The sequence below is a fragment of the Macaca nemestrina genome, chromosome 10 (assembly GCF_043159975.1).
Source record: "Macaca nemestrina isolate mMacNem1 chromosome 10, mMacNem.hap1, whole genome shotgun sequence".
In the NCBI taxonomy this organism is placed as follows: Eukaryota; Metazoa; Chordata; class Mammalia; order Primates; family Cercopithecidae; genus Macaca; species Macaca nemestrina.
In genome coordinates, this window is record NC_092134.1 from 76988034 (window position 1) to 77013046 (window position 25013).

The 25013-nt window shown below is 48.0% G+C and overlaps 1 protein-coding gene across 2 annotated transcripts in view; it reads left to right on the forward strand.

Annotated features, from left to right (window-relative positions):
• Nucleotides 1-20987, forward strand: part of LOC105474138 (timeless circadian regulator) — a 36008-nt gene extending 15021 nt beyond the window's left edge. The window contains exons 2-29 of one of the 2 annotated variants that reach the window (XM_011728581.2): nt 3510-3667; nt 3816-3969; nt 4090-4204; nt 4299-4361; nt 4608-4709; nt 5217-5372; nt 6131-6264; nt 6770-6857; nt 7416-7592; nt 8589-8806; nt 9044-9147; nt 9292-9461; nt 12373-12507; nt 12609-12760; nt 13938-14035; nt 14125-14254; nt 14363-14564; nt 14844-14989; nt 15644-15729; nt 15819-15936; nt 16026-16108; nt 16342-16484; nt 16700-16871; nt 16953-17021; nt 17144-17262; nt 19763-19985; nt 20114-20212; nt 20332-20987. In XM_011728581.2, coding sequence (XP_011726883.2) covers nt 3571-3667; nt 3816-3969; nt 4090-4204; nt 4299-4361; nt 4608-4709; nt 5217-5372; nt 6131-6264; nt 6770-6857; nt 7416-7592; nt 8589-8806; nt 9044-9147; nt 9292-9461; nt 12373-12507; nt 12609-12760; nt 13938-14035; nt 14125-14254; nt 14363-14564; nt 14844-14989; nt 15644-15729; nt 15819-15936; nt 16026-16108; nt 16342-16484; nt 16700-16871; nt 16953-17021; nt 17144-17262; nt 19763-19985; nt 20114-20212; nt 20332-20402 — 3624 coding nt within the window. In that variant the 5' untranslated portion in view covers nt 3510-3570 and the 3' untranslated portion in view covers nt 20403-20987. The remainder of the gene's footprint in view (nt 1-3509; nt 3668-3815; nt 3970-4089; nt 4205-4298; nt 4362-4607; nt 4710-5216; nt 5373-6130; nt 6265-6769; nt 6858-7415; nt 7593-8588; nt 8807-9043; nt 9148-9291; nt 9462-12372; nt 12508-12608; nt 12761-13937; nt 14036-14124; nt 14255-14362; nt 14565-14843; nt 14990-15643; nt 15730-15818; nt 15937-16025; nt 16109-16341; nt 16485-16699; nt 16872-16952; nt 17022-17143; nt 17263-19762; nt 19986-20113; nt 20213-20331) is intronic. The other variant, XM_011728582.2, reaches the window with a different exon arrangement.
• Nucleotides 20988-25013: the final 4026 nt, after the last annotated feature.

Consider the following 25013-nt stretch of genomic DNA (forward strand, 5'->3'; position numbering starts at 1 on the left):
AAAAAAAAAAAAAAAAAGAGATCGAGACCATCCTCAACATGGTGAAACCCCGTGTCTACTAAAAATACAAAAATTAGGGCTGGGCATGGTGGCTCACGCCTGTAATCCCAGCACTTTGGGAGGCCGAGGTGGGCGGATCACGAGGTCAGGAGATCGAGACCATCCTGGCTAACACGGTGAAACCCTGTCTCTACTAAAAATACAAAAAATTAGCCGGGCATGGTGGCGGGCGCCTATAGTCCCAGCTGCTTGGGAGGCTGAGGCAGGAGAATGGTGTGAACCCAGGAGGCGGAGCTTGCAGTGAGCCAAAATTGAGCCATTGCACTCCAGCCTGGGAGAACTCAGCAAGACTCTGTCTCCAAAAAAAAAAAAAAAAACAAAAATTAGCTGGGCGTGCCTGTAGCCCCAGCTACTCAGGAGGCTGATGAGGATAATCTCTTTTTTTTTTTTTTTTTTTTTTTTTAGACGGAGTCTCGCTCTGTCCCCAGGCTGGAGTGCAGTGGCCGGATCTCAGCTCACTGCAAGCTCCGCCTCCCGGGTTTACGCCATTCTCCTGCCTCAGCCTCCCGAGTAGCTGGGACTACAGGCGCCCGCCACGTCGCCCGGCTAGCTTTTCGTATTTTTTAGTAGAGACGGGGTTTCACCGTGTTAGCCAGGATGGTCTCGATCTCCTGACCTAGTGATCCGCCCGTCTCGGCCTCCCAAAGTGCTGGGATTACAGGCTTGAGCCACTGCGCCCGGCCGAGGATAATCTCTTGAACCCAAGAGGCGGAGTTTGCAGTGAGCCAAGATTGTGCCACTCTACAGAGCAAGACTGTGTCTCAAAAGAAAAAAGCAATGTGTTTGTGTATGTGTATCTGTTATTATAGTGTCAAGTTCTGAAATGTGCAGGATTGTAGATCTGTGCCTACTTGATTATCTGATGAGAGTTTAGGGGTCTTTCTTTTATTTTCTTCTTCTTTTTTTTTCCCAAGGTCTCACAGTCACCCAGGCTGAAGTGCAGTGTGATCACAGCTCACTGCAACCTCAACCTCCTGGGCTCGAGCAGTTGTCCCACCTCAGCCTCTCAATTAGCTAGGACCACAGGGATGTGCCACCATGGCGGCCAATTTTTTATTTTTTGTAGAGATGGGGTCTTAAGCTGTTACCCAGGCTGCTCGCAAACTCCTGGGTTCAAGTGAGTCTCCCGCCTTGGTCTCCCAAAGTTTTGGGATTAGAGGTGTGAACCACTGCACCTGGCCTGGTGTCTGCTTCTTAATTTGGTCCCTGTTCCAAGGCTTGGCCAGGCACAGCGGCTTACACCTGTAATCCCAACACTTTGGCAGGTCAAGGCAGAAGAATTGCCTAAACGCAGGGATTTGAGGTTGCAGTGAGCTATCATTTCACCACTGCACCCCAGCCTGGGTAAGAGTGAAATCCTGTTTCTTAAAAGAAAAGTGGGGACATGCTTCACAAAAGGTAGATGAGGGTGGGTGAGGTGGCTCATGCCTGTAATCTCAACACTTGGAGAGGCCAAGATGAGAGGATTGCGTAAGGCTAGGAATTTGAGACCAGCTGGGGCAACATAGTGAGACCCTATCTCTACAATTTTTTTTTTTTTTTTTTTTGAGATGGAGGCTTGCTCTGTCACCCAGGCTGGAGTGCAGTGGCACAATCTTGGCTCACTGCAGCCTCCACTTCCCAGGTTCCAGCGATTCTCCTGCCTCAGCCTCCCAAGTAGCTGGGATTACAGACGCCCACCACCATGCCCAGCTAATTTTTTTTTTTTTTTTTAACGGAGTCTCCCTCTGTAGTCCAGGCTGGAGCGCAGTAGCACGATCTCGGCTCACTGCAAGCTCCACCTCCTGAGTTCACGCCATTCTCCTGCCTCAGCCTTCCGAATAGCTGGGACTATAGGCATCTGCCACCGACACCCGGCTAAATTTTTGTATTTTCAGTAGAGACAGGGTTTCACTGTGATTAGCCAGGATGGTCTCGATTTCCTGACCTCGTGATCCGCCTGCCTTGGCCTCCCAAAGTGCTGGGATTACAGGTGTGAGCCACCAGGCCCAGCTAACGCCCAGCTAATTTTTGTATTTTTAGTAGAAGATGGGGTTTCACCATGTTGGCCAAGCTGGTCTCGCACTCCTGACCTCAGGTGATCTGCCTGCCTTGGCCTTCCAAAGTGCTGAGATTACAGGCATGAGCCACCACACCTGGCCTACAAAAATGTTTTAAAAGGCCAGGCGTGGTGGCACGTGCCCAGTCATAGCTACTCAGGAGGCTGAGGCAGGAGGACTGCTTGAGCCCAGAAATTTGAGGTTACAATGAGCTATGATCATGCCACTGTACTCCAGCCTGGGCAACAGAGTGAAACCCTGTGTCTTTTTTTTTTAAGGGAGATGATTCTTTGTGAGAGAGTCATCTCCCTTTGTGAGAGAGGGAATGTACCAGTTTCTATTTACTCCCTTTCCTCACCTGTTCTGTTAGATGCTGATTTCTACTGAGATTACCAAGGTTTAAGAGTAACTTTGGAGAGGAGAGTGAAGGACTTTTCTCTACACATTCTCAGTGTCTCAGAAGCCTCAGGGCTCCTGGGATGTATTAGATCCCTGGTGGAATCACTGTATGGCCAGAGCTCGGTTTTTTAATTCCTGTGGTGCATCAGAGCTGTGTCTGCATGGAAGAGCCACAGAAAGTGGAGGGTGACAAGGTTTGAGCAATTTATTTTTTCCAGAGACTCTGTAGACCAGGCTGGAATGTAGTGGTGCAATCATACCTCATTGCAACCTCGAACACCTAGGCTCAAGTAATTCTCTCGCCCCAGCCTCCTGAGTAGGAGGACTACAGGTGTGTGCCACAACACTTGGCTTTTGTACAGATGGGGTCTCACAATGTTGCCCAGGCTAATCTTGAACACTGGGACAAATGATCATCATGTCTTGGCTGCCTAAAGTGCTGAGATTATAGGCATGAGCCACTGTGCCCCGCCAGGGTCTAACAATTTTATTTATTTATTTATTTTGAGACAGAGTCTCTCTCTGCTGCCCAGGCCAGAGTGCAGTGGCATGATCTCGGCTCACCGCAACTTCTGCCTCCTGGATTCAAGCGATTCTCCTGCCTCAGCCTTCCAAGTGGTTAGGATTATAGGCATGCACCACCACGCCTGGCTAATTTTGTATTTTTAGTAGAGACAGGGTTTCTCCATGTTGGTCAGGCTGGTCTCAAACTCCCAACCTCAGATGATCTGCCCACCTCAGCCTCCAAAAGTGCTGGGATTACAAGAGTGAGTCACCGTGTCTGGCCAGGGCAGGTGCTTAATTCATAGGCTGGAGCCTCTTTGGTTTTGATCAGGTAGAAGCCATAATTTAAAACTTTCCTTGGGACTGAGAGCAGAACTTTTGGTCGTGACAAAAGTCAAACATTTGAGGATCTTGTTCAGAATATTCTAAGCATTAGGGCCTTCTCCTGTTCCTATCTTCTTTTCATGGAGAGGAACTTATATTTTTAATCTTTCTCTATCTCTGCAGGCCTCGTCATTTCTGTCTCCTGTTTCTCCACTTCCTTCTCTATTGGTTGGTCCACTGATGTATGGACTTGCACATGATGAACTGTGAACTTCTAGCCACATGTAGTGCCCTTGGGTACTTGGAGGGAGACACTTACCACAAGGAACCAGATTGCTTAGGTAAGTACCTTTTTGAGGAAACAGGAAAAAAATTTGCTTGAATTAAGGAGGTCTGTTGAATTTCTCAAACCATGGGTGTGAAAATCATGTGGGTCTGGATGGAGCTGCTTCCAAGGTTCCACATGCATGTTTTGTTCTGTCTCTGAAGAGAGTGTGAAGGATCTGATCCGCTATTTGAGGCATGAGGATGAGACACGAGATGTGCGGCAGCAACTGGGGGCAGCCCAGATCCTACAGAGCGACCTTCTGCCCATCCTCACCCAGCACCGCCAGGACAAGCCTCTCTTTGATGCTGTTATCAGGTTGCCTCCCTAGCTTTTAAACTTTCGCCACCTGCCAGCCTTTGCTGTTTGAACTGATAGGTCTGGCGTTTGAGCTGGTAAGGAAACTTAACAACTTATCTCTCCTTCATTGTCTCCCAGACTGATGGTGAACTTGACACAACCAGCCTTGCTCTGTTTTGGCAGTCTGCCTAAGGAACCCAGCTTTCGGCACCATTTTTTGCAGGTGCTAACTTATTTGCAGGCCTACAAAGAGGTGAGGCTTTCCTTTGGAGTCCCTGGGGTGGAATATGGGGCAGTGGTGAAGAAGTGGATGACTGCTACTTAAGATCCAGTTCCCTATTTCACAGGCCTTTGCCAGTGAGAAGGCTTTTGGAGTCCTCAGTGAAACCTTGTATGAGCTGTTGCAGCTGGTGAGTCTTCACCTTACAGGATTCCATGGGACAGCACTTTGCACCTTCTCCGGGTGGAGGAGGAGATGCTGAGATATGGTCCCAGTCCTTGGGGATATGGTAGTCCGATCCATAGTCTCTGGCTACCTCATTACTGTTTGAACTCTCTTTTTAATCCTGCTTCTCTTCTGTGCCTGGTCTTCCAGCCAGGGTACATGCTGCCTGCCTTCCACAGGGAGTCTCTTCCTCTTGCTCTCTTCTGATTAGGGCTGGGAGGAACGGCAGGAGGAAGACAACCTGCTGATTGAGCGGATCCTACTGCTGGTCAGAAATATTCTCCATGTCCCAGCTGACCTTGATCAGGAGAAGGTGAGTGTCTTGGGTATTCTGTGTTCTTGTGCATGGTTAGGTTGAGCTGCCCTTTTTTTTTTTTTTTTTTTTTTTTTTTGAGACAGAGTCTCGCTCTGTCACCCAGGCTGGAGTGCAGTGGCATGATCTCGGCTTACTGCAAGCTCTGCCTCCCGGGTTCATGCCATTCTCCTGCCTCAGCCTCTGCTTCCTGAGTAGCTGGGACAATAGGCGCCCGCCACCATGCCTGGCTAATTTTTTTTTGTATTTTTAGTAAAGACAGGGTTTCACTGTGTTAGCCAGGATGGCCTCAATCTCCTGACCTCGTGATCTGTCCGCCTTGGCCTCCCAAAGTGCTGGGATTACAGGCGTGAGCCACCGTGCCTGGCCAAGCTGCTCTTTCTGGGCTATTCTGTCCTCTGACAAGTCTGGGAGAGGAGGCTTGGTCAAAGAATGAGTTGGAGAGCTTCAAGGCAGGGCAGTGGGATTGAATGAGCTCCCTTTCTACCCTCACCATTCACTGCTCAGAAGATTGATGACGACGCCAGCATCCATGACCAGCTTCTCTGGGCGATTCACCTCAGTGGCCTGGACGACCTGCTCCTCTTTCTGGCCAGCTCATCTGCTGAGCAGCAATGGAGCCTACATGTGCTAGAGATTGTCTCCCTTATGTTTCGTGACCAGGTGAGACCCTGGCCTATTGTCCTAGTCCCCTCCACCCATGTACTTTTCTGCTATACAGCCAGAATTGCTCTTGTGATAACGGCTGCATTATTTGGGGAAGGCAGGTGACAGCGGGAGTACCCATGTCTTGAGTACATGTAGTAGCCCCTTATTCATTGTTTTACTTTCCTTGATTTCAGTTACTCACAGTCAACCGTGGTCTGAAAACATTAAGTGGAAAATTTCAGAAACAAACATTTTAGAAGTTTTAAACTTGTACATTGTTCTGAGTAGTGTAATGAAATCTTTTGTCCCTGTCTGTCCTGAACAAGATGTGAATCATCCCTCTGCCCAGCATATCCACACTGTATACCCGCCTGTTAGTCACGTACTAGCCATCTTGGTTATCAGTTTGAAAAAACATAATAGAACGTGTGTGTATATATATGTATACATGTTCTATTTTTTCTGATAACGTATGTATATAGAACATATATACATTCTATAAAACAGAACATACATGTTCTATGTATATGTGTATACACATACATATATATATATACACACGAATGTATACATATATATATTTTAGTACTGTCTGCAGTTTCAGGCATCCAGTGGGGGTCTTGGAACATATCCCCCCTCAGATAAGGGAGAACGACAGCACAGTGCCCCATTAATGGGGTTCTATTTTGTTCACTCTTTGCATGCCCAGTAGGCGTGAACTCAGGATAAGGAATGACTATCCTCTTGATTCTTCCCTCTTTGTTCCAATCTAGAACCCCGAGCAGCTGGCGGGAATAGGGCAGGGACGCTTAGCTCAGGAGCGGAGTGCAGATGTTGCAGAACTGGAGGTGTTGCGCCAGCGAGAGATGGCAGAAAAGAAGACTCGAGCCCTCCAGCGAGGCAACAGGTGAGTGACAGAGAGGCAAGTTCTTGTTCCTACATCATGGAATACTGAGGGCATAGGAGACAAATTCTAAGGTGGGGTGATTGAGTAACATTTTAGTTTCTTTATTTATTTTTTTTTTGAGACACAGTTTTACTCTTGTCACCCAGGCTGGAGTGCACTGGCACGATCTCTGCTCCTTGCAACCTCTGCCTCCTGGGTTCGAGCGATTCTTCTGCCTCAGCCTCCCCAGTAGCTGGAACTACAGGCGCCTGCCATCATGCCAGGCTAATTTTTGTATTTATAGTAGAGTCCGGGTTTCACCATGTTGGCCAGGCTGGTCTCAAACTCCTGACCTCAGGTGATCTCCTGCCTCGGCCTCCCAAATGCTGGGATTATAGGTGTGAGCCACCGTGCCCGACCAACATTTTGTAGTTTTAATTTGCTCCAAGGTGCTGATGATAGAGAATGGAGATAAAGTTTCCAGAGAACTGAAGAATCACTTTGGACCTTTTTGTTTCTTCTGCAGACATTCTCGATTTGGGGGCTCGTATATTGTCCAGGGGTTGAAATCCATTGGGGAGAGGGACCTCATCTTTCACAAAGGCCTTCACAATGTGAGTATTCTTACATCTGGAGTGGGAACATGTGGAGTTGCATAGCTTAAGCAGGGTAATCATCTTGAGTTCTTGGCTGGGCCTGATGGCTCACACTTGTGGTCCCAGCACTTTGGGAGACTGAGGCAGGAGGATTGCTTGAGCCCAGAAGTTCAAGATCAGACTGGGCAACATGGCAAGACCCTGTCTCTAAAAAAAAAAAAAATTAAAGGTTGGGTACAATGGCTTATATCTGTAATCCGCCAAGGAAGGAGGATTGCTTGAGCCCAGGAGTTCAAGACCAGCCTGGGCAACATGGCAAAACCCTGTCCCTACAACAAGTAAAAAAAACTAACTGAGCATGGTGGCACCCGCTTGTGGTCCTAACTACTCGGGAGGCTGAGGTGGGAGGATTGTTTGAGGCCAGGAGTTCAATCATTGCACTCCAGCCTGGGTGACAGAGCAAGTTCTCGTCTCAAAACAAAAACAAAAATTAGTTTCTTCTGAGAAAATTGACGAGAGCTGCAAGGGGAAGGTGGTAGTTAGGAGTAATTCTAATCCCCTAACCGACACACCCAGCTACGAAACTACAGTTCAGATTTGGGAAAGCAGCCGAAAAAGGTGCCTAAACGTCGCCAGGCCGCCCGAGAGCTGTCCATTCAGCGCCGTTCTGCCCTCAATGTGAGGCTCTTCCTCAGAGACTTCTGCTCTGAGTTCCTGGAGAACTGTTACAACCGGCTCATGGGATCAGTAAAGGTGAGAACCTGTGAAGGATATGGAGATAATCAGGAATGGAATAGACAGGTGATGATGCAGCTGTTGGTGGGTAAGAGGTGGGGAGGAGCTCGGGGAGGCTGCCCCTGGAATGTGGACTAGTAGGTGGGAAGCATATATAGTTAGGATGTCCCTGAGAGATAGTGAAAATGCCAGAAGTGAGTGGGCTCCCAGCATGACAAAAGAGGCTCTGGAAAAATTGCCTCAGAGGGAGAGGAAAGGGAGAACAGGAGAGAGTTGGAAATTGTGGATCCTAGAGTATTATGATAGCGGTGGCCCAGCGTGGTGGCTCACACCTGTAATCCCAGCCCTTTGAGAGGCTGAGGTGGTTTATCACTTGAGGTCAGGAGTTCGAGACCAACCTGGCCAGCATGGTGAAACCCTATCTTTACGGAAAAAAATACAAAAAAAAAAAGGTGGCATGATGGTGTGCATTTGTAGTCCCAGTTACTCGGGAACCTGAGGCAGGATAATCACTTGAACCTGGGAAGCAGAGGTTGCAGTGAGCCGAGATTACACCACTGCACTCCAGCCTCATCATGACAGAGCAAGACTGTCAAAAAAAAGAAAAAAAAAACAGGCGCGGTGGCTCACGCCTGTAATACCAACACTTTGGGAGCCCAAGGCAGGTGTATCACCTGAGGTCAGAAGTTTGAGACCAGCCTGCAACATGGTGAAACCCCATCTCTACTGAAAATACAAAAAATTAACTGGGCATGGTGACGGGCACCTATAATCCTAGCTACCCGGGAGGCTGAGGCAGGAGAATCGCTTGAACCTGGGAGCTGGAAGTTGCAGTGAGCCGAGATCATGCCATTGCACTCCAGCCTGGGCAATAGAGTGAGACTCCGCCTCAAAAAAAAAAAAATTATGACAATGGTGTCCAGCATCCATTCCATCATCATAGGACAGGAAGGAAGAAGTTGGAAGCCCTGAAGTCACGGTGATCTTTTTTTTTTTTTCTTTTTTAACTGTTAGGATCACCTGCTTCGGGAGAAAGCTCAGCAGCATGATGAGACCTATTATATGTGGGCCTTGGCTTTCTTCATGGCCTTCAACCGAGCTGCCTCCTTCCGGCCAGGCCTGGTTTCTGAGACCCTCAGCGTCCGCACCTTCCACTTCATTGAGCAGAACCTCACTAACTACTACGAGATGATGCTGACTGACCGCAAGGAAGCTGCCTCCTGGGCACGCCGGTGAGTGGGATGGTTACTGGAGTTAGAGTGAGCTAGGGATCTGAATGCTTGAATTCTGGCTGGTGCTTTTTCCCTGATTCAGGGTTCAAGTGGTCAGTCTGAAGAGCAAGGACTGGCTGGGAAATTTGGTTTGGGTGGCACATTTTTTTTTCTTTTTTTTGACCGTGGGAGGTTGCTGTTTCCATGGGCCATTGCCCTAAGTTGTCCTCCATTTCACCTTTTCCCCTCAACTCTCAGGATGCACTTAGCTCTGAAGGCCTATCAGGAGCTGCTGGCAACAGTGAATGAGATGGACTTATCCCCAGATGAGGCTGTGAGGGAGAGCAGCCGCATCATCAAGAGTGAGGCCCTGGCCTGGTCCCCGATCCCAGCCTGTCCCATCTGATGATGAGAATCTCATTCTTCCCAGTCCCAGCTTCATCCATCTCTCCTTTTCCAGGCTTTCCAGAATAGCCCTTCCATCCCTTTCTCTTCCCCATTCCTAGACAATATTTTCTATGTGATGGAGTACCGAGAACTATTCCTGACACTTTTTCGAAAGTTTGATGAGAGATGCCAGCCCCGTTCTTTCCTTCGTGACTTGGTGGAGACCACCCACCTCTTCCTCAAAATGTTGGAGCGGTTCTGTCGGAGCCGTGGGAACCTGGTGGTGCAGGTACTGAGCAGCCCCACGACGTAGAAAGAGCTGTGAGGGAGAGTCAAGGAAAGGAGGCTTTCTTCTCACAGTTTGTACAGCTTAAGTTCATCTGTTAAACCTGTTCTGAGCTATGACAGCAAGAGGTTTGTGGGTGTTGGCCAGTGTGAGTCTACCACAGTTTCGTTCTCCCATTAGAATAATCTCTGATCTGCCATAAATATTTTAGTTCAGTCAGGAAACATTTATTGAACACCTACCAAGTGCCAAGTACAAAAACCCTGGGGATTCATAATTTTAGAGTTTAATAATTATGCTGTAGCATTTTCTGGTTATACCTTGAAAGCATTGTGGTGAGATGGAAAGAGCCTTAAGTTGCGGCCGGGCACGGTGGCACACACCTATAATCCCCGCAGTTGGGGAGGCCGAGGTGGGCAGATTACTTGAGGTCAGGGGTTCAAGACCAGCTGGCCAACATGGTGAAACCCTGTCTCTACTAAAAATACAAAAATTAGCCAGGCGTGGTAGCGCACATCTGTAATCTCCGCTGCTCAGAAGGCTGAAACAGAATCACTTGAATCCAGGAGGTGGAAATTGCAGTGAGCTAAGATCATGCCACTGCACTCCAGCCTGGGTGACACAGTGAGACTCTGTCTCAACAGCAACACTAAAAGAGCCTTAAATTGAACTTTAGAAGGTCTGGAATCTAGTCCTGTATTGGTTATTATTGGAATAAGCTCAAGCTGTTTGTGTCGGTCTCCAGATCTATAAAGTTGGGATTGTAACAGTTGTCCATGAACCCAAAGTGGAATAAGTGAAAAGCCTAGGACAGGCTGGGCACAGTGGCTCTTGCCTGTAATCCCAGCACTTTGGGAGGCCACAGTGGGTGGATCATTTGAGACCAGGAGTTTGAGACCAGCCTGGGCAACATGACAAAGCCTCCCCTTCTCTACTAAAAATACAAAAATTAGCTGGGTGTGATGGCACGCACCTGTAGTCCCAGCTATTTGGGAAGCTGAGGCATGAGAATTGCTTGAACCCAGGAGGCCGAGGTTGCAGTAGGCCAAGATTGTGCTATGCCACTGCACTCCAGTCTGGGCCACAGAGCAAGACTCTGTCTCAAAAAAAACAAAAAACAATTCACCGGCAAGGTGGCACATACCTGTAGTCCCAGCTACTCAGGAGGCTGAGGCACGAGGATCACTGGAGCTTAGGAGTTTGAGGGTGCAGTGAACTGTGATTAAGACATTGCACTCCAGTCTGGGCGAGAGCAAAACCCTATCTCTGAAAAATAAAGTTACTGGTTCACATTAAAAAAAAAACCCAGGACAAAATGAAAACCCCAGGGAATTTGTATCCTGGAAACACAGGGACTTTGCTTTGTATAAACAGATTTTGGGCCAGGCGCGGTGGCTCATGCCTGTAATCCCGGCACTTTGGGAGGCTGAGGTGGGCAGATTACTTAGGTCAGGAGTTCGAGACCAGCCTGGCCAGCATGGCAAAACCCTGTCTCTACTAAAAATACAAAAATTAGCCAGGCATGGTGGTGCACACCTGTAATCCCAGCTTCTTGGGAGGCTGAAGTTGGGAGAATCACTTGAACCTGGGAGGCGGAGTGTGCAGTGAGCCAGGATCACACCATTGCACTCCAGCCTGGGCGACAGAGCAAGACTCCGTCTCAAAAAAAAAACCAAAAACAAAAACCAGATTTTTGTACCAGAACCTTCCTATAATTCTAGTTGCCACAGGTTAAAATTCTGTCATAACTGGATTTGAAAGATGCAGTAGTACCAATGAGACTTTGCTAAAGGGTATTTTTTGCACTCAGGGTTCTGTGTTATTATCTGTAATACTAGGTACTATCATTTATTGAGCACTTACTATGTGTCAGACACTGTGCTGATGTTTTCATATAATCCTCACAGTAGCACATGTGCCCAAAGTGGTTAAGCAACTTGTCCAAAGTCTTGTTAGTAATACTAATTCAATACTCAAATCCAGATCTGCTGGACTCTAAAACTCATGCTCCTAACATTTGGTGTGTTTGATTGTAAGTTCTTTAATGGAACATGACCTTCAGGGGCCTCCCAGTTCATCCTGTTTGACTTTTGAGTACCCACACCAAAGACTGGTTCACAGCCCTGACTTGGGAGAAGCAGGATTTGGGTATTGAGTCACTCCTACTTTTCTTTTTTTTTTTTTTTTTTTCTGCAGGATGTCGCTCTGTTACTTAAGCTGGAGTGCAGTGGCTCAATCTCAGCTCACTGCAACCCTCTGCTTCCCAGTCCCAAGCGATTCTCCTGCCTCAGCCTCCCAAGTAGCTGGGAGTACAGGCACACACCACCATGCCTGGCTAATTTTTGTACTTTTTGTAGAGACAGCATTTCGCTATGTTGCCCAGGCTGGTCTTGAACTCCTGACCTCAAGTGATCCACCTGCCTAGGCTTCCCAAAGTGTTAGGACTACAGGTGTGAGCCACTGCCCCTGGCTATCCTACTTTTCAGGAGAAAAAAATTGGAGGCTTTATTTACATAGTGCTTTGCATTTTATGAAGCTTTTCCATATGTCTTATTTGATCCTCATAGCATCTGCTTATTCTATAGGCCTCTTGAGATAGCACTGCTTTTGGCAAACCTCTGAACTCAGGAAATGGGTCAGGATTTTTGCCATGGCATCTTATACTTACTCACATTGTAGCTCTTATCCACACTCTAATGTAATTACCATTCTACTTCCTGTCTCCACCACTAGAGTAAAAGCTCCTCAAAGGGAAGGAAATATGCTGTTCACTATTGCTTTCTATTACCAATGGATAGCACATAATGGGCACTCTGTGAATGTCCAGTTAATTCGTTTTGTAATAGAAAAGACACTGATGGGGAAAAGGCCTCTTTAGCTCTCTTGACATCCTAATACAATTCTTTCCCCATAGAACAAACGAAAGAAGAGAAGGAAGAAGAAGAAGGTCCTAGACCAGGCCACTGTTTCTGGTAATGTCCCATCTAGCCCAGAAGAACTGGAGGCTATGTGGCCTGCCCTGGCTGAGCAGCTGGAATGCTGTGCCCAGGTAGGTGGTTACAGACACTCTGTCTTTTTTGAGAATAGTACTCTGGGTATACAATCTGGGTTTTCCACTCCCTCCGCTCCCATAGCTTTATCCATCTCTAGAATCCTGAGCTCGGCATAGACTCCATGGTTCCCTTTGATGCGGCCTCAGAGGTGCCAGTGGAGGAGCAGCGGGCAGAAGCCATGGTACGGATCCAAGACTGTCTCCTGGCTGGCCAGGCCCCACAGGCCCTGACTCTCCTGAGGTCTGCCCGGTGAGAACCCTGTTGCTTATCCTCTTGGGCTTTGTGGGAAGGAGGAGGCCATCACTGTGGTACAGGGTTCTCAGTCTTCAAAAGAGAGTCATCTCATCAAGGCTCTGGGACTCTATACCGACTGACTCCTGGGGCGTTTTGATTGGTTTGTTGGGTTTTTTTGTTTGTTTTCGAAAAACATTAAAAAAGCATAGCTAATTGAGAAAAAAATAAAGATAAAGCAAATCCTCACTTGACATCGTCAATAAGTCCTTGGTAATTGCGACTTTGAGTGAAATGACCTACAGCAGGTTTCTTATAATATTAAGAGAAAAAAAACTGGTTTTGTTATACATTGTTTCACTTAAAGTGGCAGTATCCAAGAACCTATTGAAGACATTAAGGGAGGACTTACTTTAATTCTACTAGCCAAAGATAAGCATCATTAACATTTTGATGAGTAACCATGCAGAGGTTTTTTTCCTCCGTTACATGTAAAAATATCACATATACCTTGTTTTACAAAAATGAAATACTGTACATGCTGATTTATAGTAATTTTTCACTTCTCAGTATATTGTGAGCATTATTTCTCATCAGATATGTTTCTGTAATTGTTAATGGCTTTAAAACACCATTGTGTGGGCCGGGCATGGTGGCTCACACCTGTAATCCCAGCACTTTGGGAGGCCAAGGCGGGCGGATCATGAGGTCAGGAGATCGAGACCATCCTGGCTAACATGGTGAAACCCCGTCTCTACTGAAAATACAAAAAATTAGCTGGGCGTGGTGCCGGTTGCCTGTAGTCCCAGCTACTTGGGAGGCTGAGGCAGGAGAATGGCGTGAACCTGGGAGGTGGAGCTTGCAGTGAGCCAAGATCGTGCCACTGTACTCCAGCCTGGGCAACAGAGCGAGACTCTGTCTAAAAAAAAAAAAAAAAAACCATTGTGTGAATACATACATTTGTTCAACCAGGTATCAAACATTTAGATTGTTTACATTTTGTTCTTACCTGATTTTTATTGAGTTGTGGCTTATGAGGAAAATTTTCCCTGGGGTCTTTGTTTCATTTGAGGTAACAGTTTGCATTTTCTTTCTGGCCAACAAAAGAAATGTCTAAATTCCTTCTTCTACTTCAAATTATAAATTTAAAGCCAGATTTCCCCTGGGTAAAGCCTTTTTTCTGTCTGTGCTCCAGGGAGGTGTGGCCTGAAGGAGATGTGTTTGGCTCTCAAGACATTTCTCCAGAGGAAGAGATCCAGTTGCTGAAACAAATCCTGTCTGCTCCACTTCCCCGTAAGTCTCCACCTTTCACATCTGTCTCCTTCCAGCTCTTTTCTAGCACCAACATAACAGAGACTCAGTAATCCTCCCTCTGTCTGTAGGGCAGCAAGGCCCAGAGGAATGTGGGACAGAGGAAGAAGAAGAAGAGGAGGAGGAGGAGGAGGAGGAGGAGGAGTTGCAAGTGGTCCAGGTGTCGGAGAAAGAATTTAATTTTCTGGACTACCTGAAACGGTGCGGGCTGAGAGGCCTGAGTTGGTCCTAGAGTGGCGATTTTGCAGCTCTGAGGATGAGCTATGTCTTCCTTATGCTGACATCCTCTCCCTCCTTGCTTTGGTGCAGCTTTGCATGTTCAACTGTCGTTCGAGCCTATGTGCTGCTGCTGCGGAGCTACCAGCAGAATAGTGCTCACACTAACCATTGCATTGTGAAGATGCTGCACCGGCTGGCCCATGACCTCAAAATGGAAGCCCTACTTTTTCAGCTGTCAGTCTTCTGCCTCTTCAATCGTCTGCTTAGTGACCCTGCTGCTGGAGCCTACAAAGTGAGGGAGTAACAAGGAATGGGGGTTTAGAAGGGTATGGGAACCCTCAGGTAAATAAATAATCTTCAGGAGATAGAAGGTGCTGAGAGGTGTCAAGGGCTGGGAGATGGGAAAACAATGAGAAAGTAGACAGGCAGGTTGAGGGAGCTGCATGGAGAAGGACAGAAGAGAGTGAGTGAGGAGGGGGCAGCTGGGAACAGCTATAGAGAAAATACCTAGAGGGCCAGGTTCGGGTCTGCATTGGACCAGAGGCCTCATAGTAACCTCCTTCTCCTACAGGAGCTAGTGACTTTTGCCAAATACATCCTGGGCAAATTCTTTGCACTGGCCGCAGTCAACCAAAAAGCCTTTGTGGAGCTGTTGTTCTGGAAGAACACAGCTGTGGTTCGAGAGATGACTGAGGGCTATGGCTCCCTGGATGACAGGTGAGCTTGAAGTTGGCAAAGGATGGGTGGGGGTAGGGGAGGTTTGATGCAGAGTCACAGAATGTTAAAGCTGTAAGAGCTTGCATGTCATTTAGCCCACTTTTTCTTTCCCTGTCATGGGTGAGAAAACAGGCTCAGGAGGTGAAATGCTTTACCTAAGGTTATCCAAGAGAGGAGCAGGGACTGGAGCCTAAGTCTACTGTGTATCTAGTTTCCTTCTCCGTCACCAGCCTCCGTAGAGGTGGTCACTGTTGGGAGCTGGGTGGTTGCCCGGAGAGAGTCCGTGTGCGACCTCTCCCAAAACGTGCTGGGAAACCATGAGGATTTGTAGAAATGTTTGTCTTCTTTCCCTTAATGTCTCAGCCCCTCTCCTTTCACACTTAGTCTCTTTTTCCCATAATATTCTTAGCCCCTGGAGTCAGAATGGTCAGGGTTCCACTGGCCCAACCTGGAAAATCTCTTTGTTTGACTTTTAGGTTCTTACGTGGAAGGAAAGTGAGGGGAAGGAGGCACACTGTAGGCCTCTCTCGGCTGGCCTCTTTCAGTTACCTGCCTTGTCCTTCCTGTTCCTTTCAGAACTGATCAGAGAAGGCCTTTGGTCTCCTCTTTTTGGGCCAAGAACCTATATGCTCCCTTTCTCCTTTCACCATTCAGGTCTTCGAGTCGCAGAGCGCCTACATGGAGCCCCGAAGAAGAGGCTCGTCTTCGGGAGCTGTACCTCGCCCATAAGGACGTGGAAGGTGAGAGGCCTTGAGATCTGGAAAGTTTGTGAGGAGGGCAGCCTGAGCTGCAGGACCTTCTTTACTGCCTCAGTCATTTCCCATGCCAGGGCAGGATGTGGTGGAAGCCATCTTGGCCCACCTGAATACTGTTCCTCGAACACGCAAGCAGATCATCCACCATCTGGTACAGCTGGGACTGGCTGACAGTGTCAAAGACTTCCAAAGGTAGAGAGGCGCATGCTTTGGAGGCTATTGGGATAGGGACGCGTGTTCACTTCCTGGGCTTCCTCTTCCACTGACACCTTCCTAATCAGGAAAGGAACCCGTATTGTACTGTGGACGGGGGATCAGGAGTTGGAGCTGCAGCGGCTTTTTGAGGAATTCCAGGACTCGGATGGTGAGTGAAGTGGAACTCAGGGGACCTTTGAGATGAAAGCCAAGCTATCCATTTCTTTTGGGGCTGTCTTTTATTCCCAAGGAAAGATTCTCCCATCCCTTCTGTTCACTTACTATATTTGTAAGGGTCATTTTTGGATGAATTGAGCTACCCTCTTTCCAGAGACCTCTTATTTATTTTACTCATCTCTTTCCCCTGTTGCCCTTGGGTATTCACATGCTCGCTTTTTATAGATGTCCTGGGTCATATCATGAAGAATATCACAGCCAAACGCTCACGGGCCCGAATAGTGGATAAACTCTTGGCTCTGGGGCTGGTGGCTGAGCGGCGGGAGCTGTACAAGAAACGGCGGAAAAAGTTGGCATCCTCCATCTTGGTAACAGTCTGACCCTGGCTCTGCTGGCATGGGCCCGCTCCCCTTGAAATGCTCCTTAGGAGCAGTCCACCCACATTCTTCCTGCCTGAGGCTGTTCTGACCAGGTCCTTCTCAGAGAGCGGGTGCGGTGCGGGGAGGGATCAGGAACCAGGAGACTCCACTAAGTTCCTCGTGTTGCCTTCATTTTCATTCCCCCAACCCCCAATGAATTTTAGCCAAATGGAGCAGAGTCCCTGAAAGATTTTTGCCAGGAAGATCTGGAAGAAGAGGAAAAGCTGCCTGAGGAAGACAGCGAGGAGGATGAAGAAGGGAGCTCAGAGGCAGAAGAAGTCCAGGGTAGCTTAGTCCTTTCAACTGAAAACCTTGGTCAAAGCCTGCATCAGGAAGGTGAGGACTTTGGCTGGGAGAGGTGTCTCAGGTGGAGGGCTTGGGAGTAGGGTCAAATGTAAGTTTCCCTCGTTTCCTTAGGCTTTTCTACCCCGCTTCTGTGGCTCCAGCACTGCCTGATCCGAGCAGCAGATGATCGGGAAGAGGATGGTGAGTGGACAGATGACGCTTTTAGGAGAGCCCTGGAGGCTATTGGAGACCTACCTGGTCATGGGATGGAGGACCAGTTCTTCTCTTATATCTTCACCATATGACCGTTGACCCTGTCTTAGGCTGCTCCCAGGCAGTTCCATTGGTGCCACTCACAGAGGAAAATGAGGAAGCCATGGAGAATGAACAGTTTCAGCAGCTGTTGCGCAAGCTAGGGGTTCGGCCCCCCGCCTCTGAGCAGGTAAATATGCCAGTTAGAGTGTCACCCAAGGCGTGTTAGTCCTATTTCCAAATACATCTCCTCCTCCTCCTCCTCACTGTAGTCGCCATCATGGTCCTCCTCACTGTCATGGTGGTCTTCCTTATCATCCTCATTGTCATCTCAATCCTCCTCATTGCCTTGTCATCTCTGACCAAGATTCCTGCAGCTACCATTCTGCTAGTCTTCTTTTCCTCTCTCTAATCTCCCCTTCCCCTAAATCCATCTTCCAGACTGCCCCCAGATTTACCTTTTTAAAATATAGTTTTGATTACAGTTGTCCCTTAGTATCTTGGCGGGAATCTGAGGAGGGATTGGTTCCAGGACCCCCCTGCCCACAGATACCAAAATCTACAGATGCTCAAGTCCCTTTTTGTAGTATTTGTGAATAACCTAGTTACATCCTCCTGTATACTTTAAGTCATTTCTAGATTACATATAATACCTATACAATGTAAATGTTAGGTAAATAATTGTTATACTGTATTTTAAATATATATACATATACATAGAGAGAGACAGACAGACAGACAGAGTCTCACTCCATTGCCCAGGCTGGAGTGCAGTGACTCAGTCTCGGCTCACTTTTGCCTCAACCTCCCAGGCTCAGGTGATCCTCCCACCTCAGCCTCCTGGGCAGCTGGGACTACAGGCCTATGTCACCACTCCCAGCTAACTTTTTGTATTTTTTGTAGAGATGGGGTTATGCCATGTTGCCCAGGCTGTGTATTATTGTGTAATGTTATGTTGTGTTTTTTTTTTTTTTTTTTTTTTTTTTGAGACGGAGTCTCGCTCTGTCGCCCAGGCTGGAGTGCAGTGGCGCGATCTCGGCTCACTGCAAGCTCTGCCTCCCGGGTTCACGCCATTCTCCTGCCTCAGCCTCCCGAGTAGCTGGGACTACAGGCGCCCACAACTGCGCCCGGCTAATTTTTTGTATTTTTAGTAGAGACGGGGTTTCACCGTGGTCTCGATCTCCTGACCTTGTGATCCGCCCGCCTCGGCCTCCCAAAGTGCTGGGATTACAGGCGTGAGCCACCGCGCCCGGCTATGTTGTTATTTTTTATAGTTAATTTTTTTTTTTAATATTGTCGATTTACAGTGTTTTGAATCCACAGATTCAGAACTTCTGGATATGGAGGGTCAAGTGCCCTGTCCAGAGCCCTTGATGATTCCTTACTGCTTGCAGGACAGAATCCACAAATTCCAAATGGCATGCCCATCCTTGGCCAACCTTTGCAGCCTCACAGCCACACCACTCACACACCAACTTTACATCATCGTCACCCTGGTAGGCTTTTTCATGCCTCCAAATGGCTAATCATGCCTGTCCCTCTGTGGAAGGCTGCAACCGTGCACACAAGGTGACACACACCCACTCCATCTGTCTTACTGATGGACCTCTACGCAGTCTTCAAGAGTCTGCTCAATTGTCACCTTGTCAGAGAAGCAGTCCCTGTCATTCTTTCAACCCCTGAAGTAAAAATAATCACTTTTGCAGTTGTGATTTGTTCATTCCCCTGATGCAGCCTCAGTCCTGTGGAATCTGCCAGGTACGATGGCTCACGCCTGTAACCCCAGCACTTTGGGAGGCCGAGGCAGGCGGATTACCTGAGGTCAGGAGTTCAAGACCAGCCTGGCCAACACGGCAAAACCCTGTCTCTACTAGAAATACAAAACTTAGCCTGGTGTGGTGGTAGGTGCCTGTAGTCCCAGCTACTTGGGAGGCTGAGGCAGGAGAATTGCTTGAACCCGGGAGGGTGAGGTTGCAGTGAGCTTTTATCACTTTGCCATGGTACTCCAGCCTGGGTGACAGAGTGAGATTCTGCCTCAAAAAAAAAAAAAAAAAAAAAAAAAATCCTGTGATATTACGGCACATTTGTTATTTTTTCCATTGGATTTGAGTTATTTGAGAGCGAGGATCATACCCAATTCACCTTTACATCCCCAGGATTTGTTTATTTATTTATTCAGTTAACAACTATAGCCAGGTGTAATGGCTCATGCCTGTAATCGCAGCACTTTGGGAGGCTGAGGTGGGAGGATCATTTGAGACTGGCCTGGGCAACACAGCAAGACCCTGTTTCTACAAAAAATTATGAAGCAGTTGGGCATCATGGTGGCATCATGGCACCCCTGTGGTCCTAGCTACTTGAGAGGCTGAGGCGGGAGGATAGCTTGAGCCCAAGAGATTGAGACTACAGTGGACTATACTTATGCCACTGCACTTCAGCCCGAGTGACAGAGGCAGACCCCTTCTCATTTAAAAAAAAAAGAACAACCAAAAAAACCTATACTTACTGGGAACCTCCTAATGTAGCAGGCACTGTGGTAGGCATTGGTTATATATTGGATAAATAAGTATTAAGTAGAGTTCACAACCCTTGTGGATCTTCACCAATGCTGGGTCATATATATTCAATGAATATCAAACTGGGGAACAAGAGGCTGGTCCTTTCCCTTTTCAACTTCTTGGCCCCTGTAGGAAACCTTCTGGCGAATTCCAGCCAAGCTGAGTCCTACCCAGCTCCGGAGGGTAGCAGCTTCTTTGAATCAACCAGAGGAGGAACAGAAGCTGCAGCCAGAGCTACAGCCTGAAGTCCCTGGAGAGGAAGGCTCTGATGAGGAGCACTGTAAAGAGCACCGACCACAAGCCCTGAGGGCCCTCTTGCTAACCCACAAGAAGAAAGGCCTGGCGTCCCCAGAGGGTAATAGTGCGACAGCCATCTTCTGAGTATTAACGTGTCAGCCATGTTGGTCTAGAGGGCAGGAAAGGTATATTGAGAATATGAGGACTGAGTTCCTGATTTTGTGTCATTATTTATGGTCATTGCAGAGGAAGACACTGTTGGTAAAGAGCAGCTGAAGACAGCACCCAAGAAGCGACAGTTGCTGGACAGTGACGAGGAACAGGAAGATGAGGGCAGAAACAGAGGTAGGGAATTGGATAGACCTTCTTTTTCTTCTCTAATCCTGAAGACAAACTCTACCACCTCCTTACCCCTTAACATATTTAGATATTCTCTCTCTTTCTCACCCCTGTTGTTCCCACAGCACCAGAGTTGGCAGCTCCAAGAATCCAAAAGAAGAAACGATTTCAGATTGAGGATGATGAGGATGACTGAAGAGCTAAGGGTAGAGATAGACACGTTTTTAGATGGTACATTTAAGTCAAGAGTTGGAAGGGTCATACAGGACCCAGACACTCCTCTTACCGGACAGAGCAGTACAATCCTGGCTCTTCCACGGATTTAGGCTGACAAACTTCAGCAGCAGTATTGGCCTTCTCTGCTATCAGTCTTTGTTTCTCCCAGTTTTTATTGGTATGCCCCAGCAGCTCTCTGGGGATTTATTCCTTTTCTTCTAGGAACCATTTCTTTTGATTATTAGAGCTCCTTAGCAAATAAGAGGAGCGAATGAAATAGAGAAAGCACCCTGGACCCCTCTTACTGGTCTGTTCCTTTTGGCTTTCTCTTGGAGGCAGGCCACCGCATCAGATAGGGAGCTTTATGACATGACAGGTGGGGGTTTTGTACCACTTTTGGAAGATACCAGATGCCTCTGTCCTCATTTTCTTTCCTGTGATCATCCACTAGATACCAGATAGAGCCCCATTCCTGCATTTGAGATAGGGCTGGAATATAGTACTCTAGATGACGAACGTTTTTGCTTTATGTTTGGTATTAAACATGTAAGAGTAGAAGTTCTGATCTCAGTCTGACTTGTCAGTGTATCTGAGTTCCCCAGCCCTTCCCCTGCTGTGCTTTTTTTTTTTTTTTGAGACGGAGTCTCGCTCTGTCGCCCAGGCTGGAGTGCAGTGGCCGGATCTCAGCTCACTGCAAGCTCCGCCTCCCGGGTTTGCGCCATTCTCCTGCCTCAGCCTCCAGAGTAGCTGGGACTACAGGCGCCCGCCAACATGCCCGGCTAGTTTTTTTTTGTATTTGTTTTAGTAGAGACGGGGTTTCACCGTGTTAGCCAGGATGGTCTCAATCTCCTGACCTTGTGATCCGCCCATCTCAGCCTCCCAAAGTGCTGGGATTACAGGCTTGAGCCACCGCGCCCGGCCCCCTGCTGTGCTCTTGAAAGAAGAACTTAAAAATTTTAGGGTAAAAAGAGAACAGCAGACCGGCACAGTGACTCAAGCCTGTTGTCCCAGCACTTTGGGAGGCTGAGACGGGCAGATCACTTGAGGTCAGGAGTTTGAGACCAGCCTGGACAACATGGCGAAACCCCGTCTCCACTAAAAATACAAAAATTAGCCAGCCATGGTGGCAAGCGCCTGTAATCCCAGCTACTCAGGTAGCTGAGGTAGGAGAATCGCCTGAACCCAGGAGGCAGACAGAGGTTGCAGTGAGCCAAGGTCAGGCCAGTGCGTATGTCTGGGTGACAGAGCGAGACTCTGTCTCAAAAAAAAAAAAAAAAAAAAGACCAACAACCTTCCCTTTTCTTCTGCTTTCCCTGCAGAAGACACAGAAAAGCATTTTTACGTCTAGATCCTTTTGTCTAGGGTAAATTCTTAGGGTGACAAGAGTATGCAGCAGGAAGAAGGAGGAGCCACAAAGGAAGAGAAGCCAACTTGTTGGCATGGGGCATAGAAAAGGACAAAATCTAGGCAGGAAAAGGATGGATACATACTGCAAATATTATGTTCTTATCCATTCTTGGGAATGTCAGCTTTCTTGCTCCCTGTGCTTCCAGCTGAGATAGGGCGAAGGTGAGATTCAGAAAATAGCCATTCAGCTCAGGAAAGCTCCTAAGTAAAGGATGGATTTGGATTGTCCTGTTGCTTTGACTTTTTATTTTTATTTTTTCCTGAACAGATGATGATCTCTCATAGCCTCTAAAAGTAGGAGTGAAGCTATTTCCATGGTAATTGAAGTTTCCAAGGGCTAGACACTTTCTAGCTCTGGCCAGTCTTGGTGTCTCTTCATCCTGAGCCTTTCTCCACCTCCCAGCCTGAGCACTGCTTCCTTCCAGCAGGGCTGCTCTGTTGTCCCCGCCGTGATCCGGGCTGTGCTGCTCCTTTGCTGTGTCCTGCTGTCCCCAGTGTCTGCCTTTTTTTTTTTTTTTGAGATGAAGTCTCGCTCTGTCGCCCAGGCTGGAATACGGCAGCGTGATCTTAGCTCACTGCAGCCTCTGCCTCCCGGGTTCAAGTGATTCTCTTGCCTTAGCCTCCCAAGTAGCTGGAATTACAGGTACGAGCCACCACGCCCAGCAAATTTTTTGTATTTTTAGTAGAGACAGGATTTCACCATGTTGGCCAGGCTGGTCTTGAACTCCTGACCGCAGGTGATCTGCCTGCCTTGGCCTCCCAAAGTGCTGGGATTATAAGTGTAAGCCACCATGCTCGGCCTAGCGGCTGCCTTTTTTTTTTTTTTTTTTTTCCTGTGATGGAATCTCACTCTATCGCTCAGGCTGGAGTGCAGTGATGCAATATCAGTTCACTGCAACCTCTGGCTCCTGGGTTCAAGCAATTCTCCTGCCTCAGCCTCCTGAGTAGCTGGGATTACAAGCATGCACCATCACACCTGGCTAATTTTTGTATTTTTAGTAAAGATGGGGGTTCATCATGTTGGCCAGGCTGGTCTGGAACTCCTGACCTCAAGTGATCCTCCCACCTCAGCCTCCCAAAGTGATGAGATTACAGGCATGAACCACCGCATCCGGCCGTGGCTGCCTTTTTAAGAAATGCCCAGAACTGGACCCTGACCTTCCATCACTCTTTGAAATTTCCAGCCCCAGTTTCTTCTACCAGTATTTATCAGATAGAAAATTTACTACATATTAGGCTCAAGAGGTGTTTTTATCCTTTTCTGTTTATTTACCCTTTGGAAATTTTTAAATATTTAGAAGAGGAGTAAAAAGCTATTTATTACTTATTTGAGTCACAGCCATCTGATTTCTCCTTATTCTGGGTCTCTGTCTTAGATTAGACTGGGAATGTGGGAGCAAGAGGTAGATACTGCTTTTGCAGCATTTCTGACTCCTGAAGAAGCTCTGATTAGTCAGTATGTATCAGTTCAGGTATAGATTGGGAGAACCTATAGATCATGATGACGGTCATACATGTATGAAAGGGAGAAAGACCTGTAATCCCAGCACTTTGGGAGGCCGAGACGGGTGGATCACGAGGTCAGGAGATCGAGACCATCCTGGCTAACACGGTGAAACCCCGTCTCTACTAAAAAAAATACAAAAAACTAGCCGGGCGAGGTGGCGGGCGCCTGTAGTCCCAGCTACTCGGGAGGCTGAGGCAGGAGAATGGCGTGAACCCGGGAGGCGGAGCTTGCAGTGAGCTGAGATCCGGCCACTGCACTTCAGCCTGGGCGACAGAGCAAGACTCCGTCTCAATAAAAAAAAAAAAAAAAAAGGGAGAAAGAGAAAAATTACAGTGCTACTCAGAAAATCTTGGCCAAGTTGATACAGAGCCCCAGAGTGAAGATTACATGACTGAGGAGTCCCATGTCTGGCAGACTTGGCCGGGCTCTAGCACTGTCCGCCAGTCATTGTCTCAGAGCAACCTGTAGAGAGGGATGCTACTGCGATCACTGCAGAACATCCTAAGGAGTGGAAACCTAAGTCTGTCGGCCAAGTAGAATGTTCACTCTGTGTTCTCCTGAAGGGAGATCTGAGCAGAACACCACAGGACAAATAGGCAAATGTTTGCCAAAATTGGGCCCCTTATTGAGCTTAGAGACAAGCAACTGTCCCCTCTCATGAGACAGAGAACTGGGACTGGAACAACCTACCCAGGAAAGCCTATCTCTCACTGACTGGCCTCTGGTAATTTGGGGCTCTCAAATATTTAAGTAGAAAGTGAAGCAGAGGAAGGCCCTGGTGACCTGGGAATAGGAGAAGTCGAATAAGATCAGTAGGGTACCATTTCCCATGTAATTGGGCTGTAACCTAAAATGAACCCAAGCCTCGAGGTAATGGGCAAGTGAAACGGTCTGTTTTCTAACTCCCACTTCAGCTGATCATTTACTGCTATGTGTTGCACACACTCTGGCTGCCATTTCATATGGAACCCAAACTAAGGCCCTGATGTCCCTTGCTTCGTATTTGCAGACCCTGATTCTACCAGACCTGGCTTCCAAAGTTCCTGCCTGGTTTCTTCCATATGTCCTCTCTACCCAGAATCTAGTGGGCCCGGCACTAAGGAAAGCCCTGGAGCAGGCTGACTACTAAATTTGATACCAGGCCCTGCAGATTTGGCTATACAGGGTGGGATGTGTGAAAGCCACATAGTCCCATACACACCAGCTCCAAGGATTCTGGAATTTCAGTGGCATAAGGAGGAGCATGCCAGGTGATACCATGGCCTCTGTTCTGCAGATGTTAAGACAGGATTCAGTCAGACCCAGGAAAAGCCAGACGTGTCTTTCCCACTGAGTACTGTGAGCAGGGGCAGGAATATCCTGAGCACAATGTGTTCCAGTTTTTGCCAGGAGTGGGAACCTACTGATGGCAGTGGTGGCCCATCTGGAGTGGTCACTGCGAAGACGCCAGCTGCAGCCGGGGAGGTGTGGTGGGGGCTGCATGTTCCATGGAACCAGGGAGAGCCAGGAACAGGCAGGAGCCCTGCCCGCTTCCAAGTTGGCAGGTCCCCACCCTCCTGGGTACAGCTACAGCAGCACAGCTACAGCTGTGGATCTAGGCATCCCTATGCTCTTAGGGGCCAGCAAAGCCTCACTGCCCCCACAGGCTCAGAAGTGCCTGCTCCCACTGCATAGCCT